General features: G+C 43.3%; 1 protein-coding gene across 1 annotated transcript in view; it reads right to left on the bottom strand.

Moving 5' to 3' along the window:
- Window positions 1–2005: 2005 nt before the first annotated feature.
- Window positions 2006–12538, bottom strand: part of UBE4A (ubiquitination factor E4A) — a 35648-nt gene continuing 25115 nt past the window's right edge. Inside the window, exons 16-20 of the mRNA XM_070079020.1 lie at window positions 12079–12253; window positions 9009–9189; window positions 8427–8574; window positions 6511–6668; window positions 2006–4903 (exon numbers count right to left, since the gene is read on the bottom strand). Of these exons, the coding sequence (XP_069935121.1) occupies window positions 4774–4903; window positions 6511–6668; window positions 8427–8574; window positions 9009–9189; window positions 12079–12253 (792 nt within the window). The 3' untranslated portion in view covers window positions 2006–4773. The remainder of the gene's footprint in view (window positions 4904–6510; window positions 6669–8426; window positions 8575–9008; window positions 9190–12078; window positions 12254–12538) is intronic.

Raw genomic sequence — 12538 nt, 5'->3', positions numbered from 1 at the left:
GTAGCCCTAAGTCACTGTGTTTAGCTGATTGCTCTTCTTGAGCTGATTTTTCGAATCCCTGTCTACTCCGCGTTCTGTGTCGGGGTTGGAATCCCATCCCCAGTTCCCCACAGGAGCCTTGCAGATGTGAGGGACAAAGTCGCATTTATTGAGGGCCTCCAGTATGCTAGACGTTTTGGGATTTAGAGAAAGCCTGTGCGTTAGGTTTCCAGTTCCCACGGAGACGGGTTGGTAAAGGGCCAGAGCTGGGGAGTGGCAGAGTTGGAGTCTGAAGAGGAGACGTCGGTGTCATGGTGCTGATCTGGGAGGACCACCTAGAGGAGACCCTTGAGTTGATGATCAAGAACAGCTGTACACGACAGTGGACCGAAAGGGTTGTTTAATCTGACTGGAAGAAAATGGGATGTAGAGAAGTGGCATGTGATGAGAAGAACAGAACTATAAGTAATGTATTTTGGGGAAGCCTGGGCAGAAGTAAAACTGGTGGAAGGCTCAGAGTTGGAAAGAAATATTAGAAGTTGAATCAAGAGGGGCCCTCGTCGTGGCCCAGCAGGTTGGGGTACAGCCTGCAACGCTGGCGTCCCCTGTTGAGTGCCAGCTGTTGGAGGCCTGGCTGCTCTACTTCTGATCCTGCCAATGCACCCGGGAAAGCAGCAGCAGATGGCCAAAGTACTTGGCCACCCGCCTCTGGGAGACCACAATGGAGTTCCTGGCTTTGGCCTGGCCTAGTCTCTGGCAGTTGCCGCCATTTGGGGAGTCTGTGGATGGCACATCTGTCTTGTCTTTAACTCCCTTTTTTTTTCTTTTTTTTTATTTTTTGACAGGCAGAGTGGACAGAGAGACAGAAAGGTCTTCCTTTTGCCGTTGGTTCACCCTCCAATGGCTGCTGCGGCTGGCGCATCACGCTGATCCGAAGCCAGGAGCCAGGTGCTTCTCCTGGTCTCCCATGGGGTGCAGGGCCCAAGGACCTGGGCCATCCTCCACCGCACTCCCGGGCCACAGCAGAGAGCTGGCCTGGAAGAGGGGCAACCGGGACAGAATCCGGCGCCCCGACCGGGACTAGAACCCGGTGTGCCAGCGCCGCAGGCAGAGGATTAGCCTATTGAGCCGCGGCACCGGCCTCTAACTCCCTTTCAAATAAATAAGTCATAAGAGAGAGAGAGAGAAAAAAGGGCGGGAGATATCAAGCAACCAAGAGCATTTTTCAACAAGGGAGTGATTCAACTGCCCTAGATGCTAGGAAGCCAAATTAAAGATGGGAAAGTTAATTTAGCAATGTAGAAATCTTTGACATTAGCTAGAGAAGTTTCCAAAAGTGAGGCCAGGAGCCAAAGCGAATCTGTGAAGAAACACGGCTTTAAGGAATGCCAGACAACCAAAGGGGGAGGTGGAACTCGGGAGAAACTGAAGGTAGAGAAGAGAGTGGACAAGAGCCCTGAGGAGGGGGCAGGGTGGAGCCTCTCCCACACAGGGGGTGGTGGCGGAAAGGCTGAAAGCAGAGGCTCTTGTCTGTTTGCCTGGTGCAGCAGAAGGCAATGCCATTCCACTGTGAAGGGAGTGAGGAGGGCAGGAGAGAACCTGAGGATAGAGGGCAAGGCCTGGGATAGCTGCTGAAAGACTGCTGGGCACCGTGCTAAAGACTGTTGTTAATACAACAGCAGTCTGCAGCTTGGACACTGGAGCAGAGGTGAGTGGCTGGGGTAAGCTAGGCTAAGGTCTTGCATGGCAGGAGTATAAAACAAGGGGCAAGAAAGGGGAACATGATAGCAGATTATTAGAAGGTCTGGAGTTTGGGCCAGATAAAGAAGAAAAGTGATGGGAAAAGGGACTTGATCCCAGGGTCCCCTCCAGAGGCCTACCTACCTGATAGAGCAGACCAGTTCAGCAAGGTCACACACTTGAAACTGCCTGCCTAACAAAAAGTCAAAGCCAGAAACGGCCGTTTTCAGAGGGATTTCTAAAACTGCCACTAGCTTTCAATACTTCAAGAAAATGATAACGAAGGTTGTAAGTCAGGTGGTTCTTTTATTAAATACAAGTTTTGAACAAACACCCCCAGGCAAGTTTGACAAGTAACCTTCCTGGAATGTTTCAAAATACATTTATGTTGATCAAGTTTTATTTCAATCAACCTCTTCGTTGTTTTGATCTTCCTTTTCTTGGTTTCTAGGTTCTTTTCCTGTTTAGCGATTAGCACATGTACATTATTTCCTCACATGACAACCGCCGTGCAGCATCAGCCTCTGGCTTGTCAAGGCACCCAGCAGGCTTATGCTCTGTGCAATGGCTGCTTAGCAACCAGCATCAAATAAAGTAATGAAGCCTTTCTAAGAGTGTGACACCAAACAGCAACTGGCACCTTCACCTGCACCTTTGAAACCCTTTAAAGCTTCCTTCAGTTTTCACACATCCCTTAACAACTGTACTTAAGAAAACAAAAACAAAACTCAGATCGATAAAACCTACTTCAATACTTTTCCAAGTTTAGTATTAGCCTCTTGGTAAGTTATGAGCAATACCAGAGCTGGCTCAGGAATCTTCCTTTATCCTATTGTCCTCCTGCAAAGCCAACACACTGGGCATGTCAGGAAGTCTCACTCACAGATTCAGCACTGCTTCCGAGTTTCAGATGGAACACCTCAGCAGCTTTTCCGAGTGCGTATATACATTGTACCAAGGTGGGAATTTTTTCAAGGCTCATTTTTGGATATCCTTAAGTTACTTCACAGAAAGAAAAAAGGCACAGAGGACACTTGGATTCTTCACCAATGGTGGCCTTAAGCTACACACCTGCCTTTGTGATGAGAGTAAAGATAGCAGCATTAATGGTGCCACAGCCATTCATACAGTTTCAGGAAAAGAGCTTAAAAAAAAAAAAAATGCCAGGAAAGGCTCATAGTCTTGGAGGCTAAATACAGAAGTATAATACAGACACTAGAGGCAGCACAGAGACTGCTGACCAAACGCTGCTGGACCCAGCTGCCTTCTCAGGTTTTGTGCCCATTTTCTGCAAAACTCTGCCCTCCCCCCTTCTTTTCAAAGTGAAACCATCTTACTAGGTTGGCCAGTGGAAAGAAGCTGATTCCAGACCCCGTTCATTCTCAGGTGAAGGAGGATAATAAATGTGAAATGAAGCTCATTTCAATCCTGTCAACACATGCCTCAAAGACCCAGGGCGCACACTAAATTGATCTTAAATTCAGGCATTTACAAATGTATCCTAGACTTCCTTCTTTCATTTATAAGCACAGCAATATGCAATGTCTACTTATATCCAAGGTGGGAGGTCTTCTCGGATTTGAGATTCCTTAGCTGATATTGACAAAAAGAAACCAAGGACGACTGGCAGAAACGTGTGTTAGAACATCATAAAACTATTCTCACCTTACGTAAGAGGCCATGTAGTGTCCTCTACAGGAAACAATGACCCCCTTTTTTTTGTCACTTGTGCTATCTTTGGGCAGAGAGGGAAGGTAATAGAGATGTTCCATGCTTCACTCAGCACGTGAAGCTGCAGTATGAGTAGGGTGCTCAGGCTCAACCTGTAAAAGATCCGTCCCTTTCCCAATTACTCAGGTTAAAGTGGGTATTTAAAAGGGTTTGCACAAAAAATTTTGCTCAAATTCCTATTTTGTTCATTGATGACCTAAAGCTGTGTTAGAAACAGCTCTTAGGAGTCAGGTCACAAGCCCAAACAAACATTAATTATATACATTTGATAGCCTCAGAACTGTATTTGTCAGCACAGCCATACACGGCTTACATCTCACATGGAAGAGGCAACACAAAGTTGTACCCAGTTTACACTAGACCAGTATAAACACAGTGTATGCACCTGTACACTGACACAGAATGTCCATATTAGTACCTGAGAATGACACTGTTCATCGTTACAATGTTTGTTGCTTAACTCTTCTACTCAGGCCCAGTTCTTGTAGCAACAGATTTTCCTAGGAGAAAAAAAAATGGGCACAACAACCTCCTGTATATTCCTTCACCTCAGAATTTTTCTGAATGAAGTGTCAAAACTGCAAATTTGCCCTATAAAGCTTCACCAAAAAGACTGTAGGCTCAATTTTCCATGATGACGATCCCATTGTGTTACAAGATGACAAAACTGGGAGCTACCAACAAAAGTTATGTAAGATTCCTCTTTTGTTCCTTTAAAATCTCACCTATCCATCTTATTCAAAAAGCCTACACAAACATCAAGGTATCTGCTTTTATGTGAAAAGTTATTCTGTACCTAGGAAAAGGGCTTAAGTCTAGATCTAGAGAACTAGTAAACACACAGGATAACTGAAGGGTTTCTGAAAACATCAGCTGTCACTGAAATATGGGACTTCCTAGATGGAAAAGCAGTGCCCACCAAAAACATTTGAGCAACACTTGGAAGAGAAATAGTAAGGTGGCAGACATTTTAAGTAGTTAAAGTGAACATAATTTAAAGCAAGGGAAGGAAAAAGGAAGAATAGGAAGAGAACTGGAAGGTGAAAATTAGTGATTACTTCTAAATGTGGTGATGCTATAAGAATTATAATTTCTTGCAAGCCAGGGGAGCATTGTCAAGTTCTTAGGAATCTTAATTATAATTTGAGCAACAGCAGTTCTCTAATTTAGTTAAAAAAAAAAAAAAAAAAAAAAAAAAAAAAAAAAAAAAAAAAAAAAAAAAAAACAGAAGAAAAAGGAAAGGAACAGAACTAGAAAGAGAAACCACAAACAATTGTTTATCTGCACTCCAGGGTTGGTTCTGGCTTGTTTAGTTCACAGTATTTATTCAAGCTGCTCCTTTTGTTGCTGCTTCCTTTCTGCGAGCCACCGTTGAATTTTTTCCTTTAGTTCTGTATTTGGCCGGATCTGGTCCATGGTGAGGGGACTGCGGTTAAAGGGATCTGTTTGGTCACTGGAACAAAGAGAGAAAGGGAAATGAGGTTATTTCCATAAACTTTAAAATCCTAAGCCAAAAACAGAACACCTAGGGACCTCACTTTGAGACTGAAGCCAGGAGTGCACTACAGCTTTGAGTCAAATGCCAGATGTTCACTTAGGGGTTAGAAAGAATGAGATAAGAAAGGAATGATTCAATTTTTAAAAAATCTACTGTCTTCTCTGTCTCTTAAACTTTATTCAACACCAGTGTGCAGATGGTGTTTGTTCCAGTGGCTTAAAAGTGCTCTCTTTATGTTGCCAACTTTTAGATTTCCCTAAGGCATAGCCACTATAAAATACAAATTTTTAAAAAAGATTTATTTTATTTATTTGAAAGACAGAGTTAGAGAGAGAGGTAGAGACAAAGAAAAAGGGGGTCTTCCATCCACTGGTTCACTCCCCAAATGGCTGTAATGGCAGGGATTGGGCCAGGCCGAAGCCAGGAGCCAGGGGGTTCTCCTGTGTCTCCCTCGTGGGTGCAGGGACCCCAGCACTTGGGCCATCCTCCATTGTTTTCCCAGGCCATCAGCAGGGAGCTGCATAGGAAGTAGAGCAGCTGGGACTTGAACTGGCACCCATGTGGGATTCCCTTTTGCAGATGGTGGCTTAACATGCTATACCACAAGGCCAGCCCAATGGAGAAGACATACCTCCTAGCACAGCATCATGTTTTTAGCAAATGTCTAATACCAAATACCATGAGACAGAAAATTCACTTTTTTCAATATTTAAAAAGTCTCTAAATTTGAGTCAATTTATAGAATTAAAATTATTTTGAGAAGCAGAGAGAGAGAGGCAGACAGAAACAGACAGAGCTCCTGTCCCTGGTTCACTCTCCAAATGCCTGTATCAGCCTGGGCTGCACTTGGCGAACCCAGGAGCCAGGAACTCAATCCAGGGACCCAAGAACTTTTTACCTCCAATGGTGTGCATTAGCAGGAAGCTAGAATCAGGAGTGGAGCTGGGACTTAAACCCAAGCATTCTAATATGGGATGCAGGTGTTCCAACCAGTGCCTTAACCACTAGGCCAAGCAATTGCCCCTCAACTTATATAGTTTGAAAGAGTCAGTACCCATTTCTATCAATGTTGCACTTAAAAAAGTTAAGGGGCTATTCAGGCAGTAAATCAGCTACTATTTGTTACATTGTTCCTGCAGTATTTATTACTTTGTTTTCTGTAGATATCAGGGGCATGCTGTCTAAGAGCAGGCAAGCTGGGGGAAACTCAGGGTTATCATGGCTGAACAGGATGAGAGCAACAAAATGTGAGGTAACTCATATGATGAATATGGTATAAAACTTCAGTGAAAAAAACTTTGTCTCATATTTTTACAACTAAAATAAAATTAAAACAATTTTGGGTCCACATCTACTACATGTTGACAGATTATAAAACATGTTTTGAATATTTAAATTCTTCACAATCAACTAACTCCAAAGTGCCTACCCAACACATCCACAAATCAATAGTATGGGGCACCCACTGGGTGCAAAGTGCTGTAGTAGGCACCAAGGAGTAAAAACTGACAGTAAAGGAGCATGGCCCTGAGCTCCCACGGCTGCTCTGGGGACTGGCATACCTCAGTAAATGTCTGGCGATGGTGGACCGGTCCACGGTGACTCTGGAGGACGGCAGCACCACAGGGTCCGACATCAGTGTGCTCATGATGGGGTCCAGGAACTCGTCACAGGCGTCAGCGTAGGTCTCCTCTTCCTGCTGCTGCAGGTCTGCAAGTGACTGAGCACACAACACCCACGAGTCTCAGTGACTTCACAGTGCAGCTCAATTCAGAATCCTCAGCGACCACACCTGAATCCTGCTCACTAATTACCCTTGACAGTGATCATGAGAAAGCTTAACTTTATTTTCTCAAGAAAAGCCAAAGTGGATATTTCAGGTGCAAATTTAGCAGCCATCCCCAAATCTGAAACTTCAGGCTAGACTGGAAATGGGTTTGAGTGTTGGCAGGAAAAGTAATACCACATAGACCCAACATTCTTCCAGCAGCAGTTCTGTTACAAATGCCCCGTTCAGAAGAGTGGTGGTCGGCAGGGGTGGGAGGGTACTGCTAGCATAGTAAGAGTCACTCGTGAGCCCATGGACAAAAAGCAGTTTCAGGTTTTTTTTTTTTTTTTTTTTTTTTTTGACAGGCAGAGTGGACGGAGAGAGAGAGACAGGAAGAAAGGTCTTCCTTTTGCCATTGGTTCACCCTCCAGTGGCCGCTGCACCGCGCCGATCCGAAGCCAGGAGCCAGGTGCTTCTCCTGGTCTCCCATGTGGGTGCAGGGCCCAAGCACTTGGGCCATCCTCCACTGCACTTCCAGGCCACAGCAGAAAGCTAGACTGGAAGAGGAGTGACCAGGACAGAATCCGGTGCCCCAACCGGGACTACAACCCGGTGTGCTGGCGCCGCAGACAGAGGATTAGCCTAGTGAGCTGTGGCGCCGGCCAGTTTCAGGTTTTTGGTACAAACAGGAATAGGAATTTAAAACTGACTTCTACATCTGATTCCTTCACAACTCAAGTTCCTCAGGGATCTGTCTAAGCTCCAGCCCAAGAAGGAGCTCAATGCAATAAAAAAGAAACTCAATGAGGGAACACTTATCAGTAAGGAGGGTTTTTCATGAGTCTTGTGTGTCCTATTTTCTCCTTTTCCACCCCTTCTAATGTTCTCTCAAACTCCAACCAAAGGGATTAGCTGAAGGCAATGCAGTACTTTAATCTTTAAATTGTATGGATATCCCAGTATAAACCAACTACCAACTGCAAATACAAAGAACAGAGAAATAAAAACCAATGAATGAAAACTACCTATCTTGAATTTAATTCTAAAAAAGTTCCTTTGGATTAACATTCTAGATTTTCAAACCTACTGATAGTACTGTGCATAAGTTTCTGTAAAAACGGCCTATGTAAATGTGTACATTCTCTTCTTCTAGTAGAAGTTTCTTAACTTTGTGTTCTTTCACGCCAAAAACAGTGTTAGTAATAAGAAAATGTTAGTTCTAGTTATTGTCTGATCTGGAAGCAGCACCGGCTTCTACATTTCTCAAGACAATGCTCTTTGTCTTCCTGAAACAGGGTGAAAAGCAGCATGTCTAAGTCTTAGACCATATGACTTTTTTTTCTCAAAAAAATTTTTGATTGGCTGATTTGAGAGATGAGGCAGTGAGGCAGGAAGGGAAAGAAAGAAAGGGACAGAGAGAGAAAGAGATCTTTCATCTGCTGGTTCACTCTCCAAATGCCTGCAACAGCCAGGGCTGGGCCAGGCTGAAGCCAGGAACTCCATCCAGGTCTCCCCCGTGGGTGGCAGGAACCCAAGTACCTGGGCCATCATCTGTTGCCTCCCAGCAGAGGAAGCTGATCAGGCTCGATCCCAGGCACTGCAGCATGGATGTAGGCATCCTCAGCAGTGGCTTAGCCCAGTGCACCACAACGCCTACCCTGGTATAGTGACTTTTATTAGGTATGTTAGCACACAAATTCTCCTCCTCACCTTGATTCTCTCTGCCAAGTTGCTAAAAGCCACAATCATATTCCCTGGTTTATTTATTTTCTTCAGGACTCGGACTGTTTGTGCAAAGAGAGTTGGGGAATAGGATCGTCCATCCTTGGGCACGGTGGCACAGAAATTCTCCTCATCCCTGCAAGGTCAGGCACAGAAGGTCACTGAGCACCAGAGGTAGGTCAGTGAGGGGGACAACAGAAGCACTGCACAACAAGCATTCTCACCACTTGCAAGCCCGAATGTTCTTCTGATCTAGAAAGATGGCTCATGTTCCGGGAAGGAACATACCTACCAAGTATACCCTGGCCTTAAAGGAATACTTTTCCAAACAACAGTACAACAGGTTATCTTTGCATGGATCAAGGCAGAATGTTGGCAATGCTAAGCTATGACCATGGGTCATACAAAATCTCCTAATTTAAAACTACATAAGATTCCTTCACCAACCAATTAGAAATGAAATGTTTCTTTTCCATTTCTACACAGCTGCCAACCAGTCATTCTACCATCAAAGCCCCGGATGAAAATATTCAGCCTCCCTTTGGCTTGCCCGATTCCAATCTCATGTACCCGAGATTTAAGTAGATGGTGCAGATGTCTGATACGAGCTGCTGGGGTTTGAAGTCAAATTCACTGAAGTCCTTGACTTTTAAGGCACCCATCTTGGGGCCGACCAGGTGCTGCAGGAAGTAGTTCAGCATGGAGATGATGCGCTCAGCCAGGAAGGGATGCACAAAAAGTGATTTGATCTCTGGAAAAGAAGTCAGTATCTTAAATAAACTCAGCTTTGCAATCTTCTACTTATTATGTCTAGTTGTCCTGCAGGCCTCTGGGACTACTTTTATTTTTACTACATAAATAATACATTTTCATTGCAGAAATAGATAAGCAAAAAAACAGTAAAAAAAATCTCCAAAAACTATCACCCAGAGATAAATTAACTACTATTAATATTCCACTATATAACCTACCTTTTCTATCCATATTTACATGCATACATATTTTTAAGCAAAATTGATTATCATATTGTACATATTCCGTAACTTGCTGTTTTCAGTCACTATATCAATAATATTTTACCATTTTAATAAATGTATGTCCCTGTGCCCTCTAAAATGGTATCCACTGGTCACATGTGGCTTTTAAAATTTAAATTAACTAAAATAAAAATTCAGTTCTACAGTTGCACTGGCCACATTTCAAGTGTTCAACAAATATATACAGTACTAGACAGCCCAGATTTATAGAAGATTTTCATCACTACATAAAGTATCAATAGAATACAGATGATTCAAACCTATCCCCCCTTTTTTTTTAATTTGAGAAGCAGATTGAAAGAGTGAGCTCCAATGCACTGGTCACTCCCCAAATGCCAGTAACATTTGGGGGAACGGGCCCAAAGGCAGAGGCTGAGAACTTAATTCAGGTCTCCCCATGGGTGGCAGGAATTGGCTACCTGAGCCATCAACGCAGCTTCCCAGGGTCTGCATTAAAAAGAAGCTATAATCCAAGTTGGAGCAGAGGAGCGAAACCCAGGTCCTCTGGTGTGGACCATAAGTGTCTTAACTGCTAGGCCAAATGCCCAACCCAATTTACACCATTGTGAATGGCCAGTTTTCCAGTCAGTGATTGTACCATAGTTATTTAATCTTTTTTGACAGATATTGTTTTCAATTTTTTTTACCATTATAAACATTTTACTTACTGATCAATCTAATCTCATTGTATACATATTTTGTGACTTCACAAATTTGTGAGGAACTTGCTACATCACAGGCATGAAATCCAAAAATTTTTAAAAATTAGTTGACATATGCCAAGTTTTATAAGGCAGAGAGTAAGTCTGCCACTAAGTACTACAGTTTTTTTTCAGTTTTAGTCATTATCTATTCAATGTTCCACAGATAATGCCTTAGCTCTACTTGCTATCCTTCTTCCCTAAACAAAATCTCCCAAATAGCTAATCAAATATTTGGTTACATAACTTAGTTATATCATTTAAGATCATGTCAGTATCATTTACAGCAGGGCCATGTGGTGTCTGAAACAACTTTATTGTAACTTTTTGATTTTGTTTGCTTATTTTCAGAGTACCTATCACTAAATCCTTTCCAGAATCTTCACTGGAATTATAAAACATTCAAAGTGTTTATTTTTAGCTGTTCTTTACTTTGTGGAGACATTTTTTTCTGGACGTTTCAGTGCTTTGCTGCAGCCTAGATTGCCGTGCAGTGGTCACACACCTCCACCATCATCTAGGGAATCTTTGGTGTGCCTCCCTCGTGTGGGACTTCACCTTCCTCCTCCTAGGTTTACTCCTTCACTCTGAGCGGGATGTCTTTTAGCAGCTTCCCAGGAAATGGTATACTGGAAGGCGACTGGATACCTTCCCAGCTGAAAGTACCCTTATTTTACCAGCAAACTCAACCGATAGCCGACTACAGGATTCTGTGCCACAGGCGGAGGATTAGCCTAGTGAGCCGCAGCGCTGGCCATAGGATTCTAAACCCAAAAAAAATATTTTCCCTCAGAAACATGTCCCAGCTTTAGATGTCACTGCTGTGAAATTCAAAGCCATTCTGATACTGGAACCATGCCATGACCTGACTCTTCTTTGGGACCTGTCTGGGGGCTTCCCTGTACCCCGATTTCCTGAAATTTCACAGTGATCCAGCTTAGTGTGAGCTTTAAAAAATTCTGTACAGGACGCTTAGCACTTGAATTTAGTCTGTTTCTGAATCTTGGAGAATCTTTCGGTATTAATAAATTCCTCTGCTATATTTTTCTCTTTTGAGACTTTCTTAGGCCTATCTTTTTTCTTTAAAGATTTATTTATTGAAGGTAGAGTGACACTGAAAGAAAATAAAGAGTGAAAGAGACAGAATGCTTCCATCCACTGGTTCACTCCTCAAATGGCTGCAACAGTCAGGGCTGGGCTAGGTGAAAGCTAGCAGCAGGAACTCCATCCAGGTTAGACCTATCTTTCCTTTCCTAATCCTTTTTTCTCTTTTAATTACCATCTCTTTTCCTTCTGTTCTTCTTTATGGACGACTTCATTGAGATTCTCCTGAATAGTTAAAATCCTGAAGTACATAGTTTTAGTATCCAAAAGCTCTTATTCTTTTAGCCTCTTTATTCTTTTTATGTGACTGCTGTATCTTCTCTCATTCCTGAGATTACAAAGATTTTTTAAAAGTTTTCATCTATTATCTGTATTTCACATTAGAGGAGCTAGCTACTCAGGTGTCTGGGAATCACTGGTTGTCACTTTTAACTGAGGCACTAAAAGTCATTATGAAAAGTACCCAGATATTATATTTAACCAGGATTCAAGATTATTTTTCAGATATTCTCTCACACACACACTCTCTCTCTGTCTCTCACACACACATGCTCGCGCTCTCTCTCTCTCTCTCTCTCTCTCTCGTGGCTAACCTGTCCTCCAGAAAGATCTGCCTGACTTATGCTTTCTGGGGGCTCTGTGAGGAAGACCGTTTCCTCATTCCCATGTCAACAGCGGGAAGCTTTTCTAGTGAGTCATTCCCTCCGATGTGCTGTCACTAGTCTGAATTCTTGGTTTCAGCTGGCAGATTTCTCCATGAAGCAGATCTTCTGGGGAAACGGTGCCTTATCTCTTTACCTGATGTCAGGAAGGCCAGGGTACCGATTGTTTCATTGGACATGATGTTATGGAAACGTGCCAGCTGCCCAAACATCTGCAGGCCAGCCTCCTTCTCTCGGCGGGCCTCTGGAGCCAGGCCATCCCATTCACCTCGGTCCTTCTCGATCTGCTGAATCTTTATCTTGCTTAAATACTACAGAAACCAGAGGGGCAGAGGTCAGAGGGAGAAGCGCAGCTGGAGGAACAGGGCATTTCAGAGGTCCTATCTAAAATCCAGCTAACTAAGCTGGGAAAACCAGAGACCACAAGAGACTTGAGTCTGTGAGCACAGGGCTAAAGTTTAGAGAGCACTTTTAGAGAAAAAGCAAAGTTCTGCCTTCAGATTTGTTTTAGCTTGGGTATTCAAAGGTTTGTCCTCTAGAAACAGGACAGTATTGTAGAAAGGAGGATAAATAGTATAATGTAGAAAACCCAGGCC

The sequence above is a fragment of the Oryctolagus cuniculus genome, chromosome 1 (genome assembly GCF_964237555.1).
Source record: "Oryctolagus cuniculus chromosome 1, mOryCun1.1, whole genome shotgun sequence".
Taxonomy (NCBI): Eukaryota; Metazoa; Chordata; class Mammalia; order Lagomorpha; family Leporidae; genus Oryctolagus; species Oryctolagus cuniculus.
Note: the sequence above shows the minus strand (reverse complement) of the source record. Positions and strands in the feature narration are given on the sequence as shown.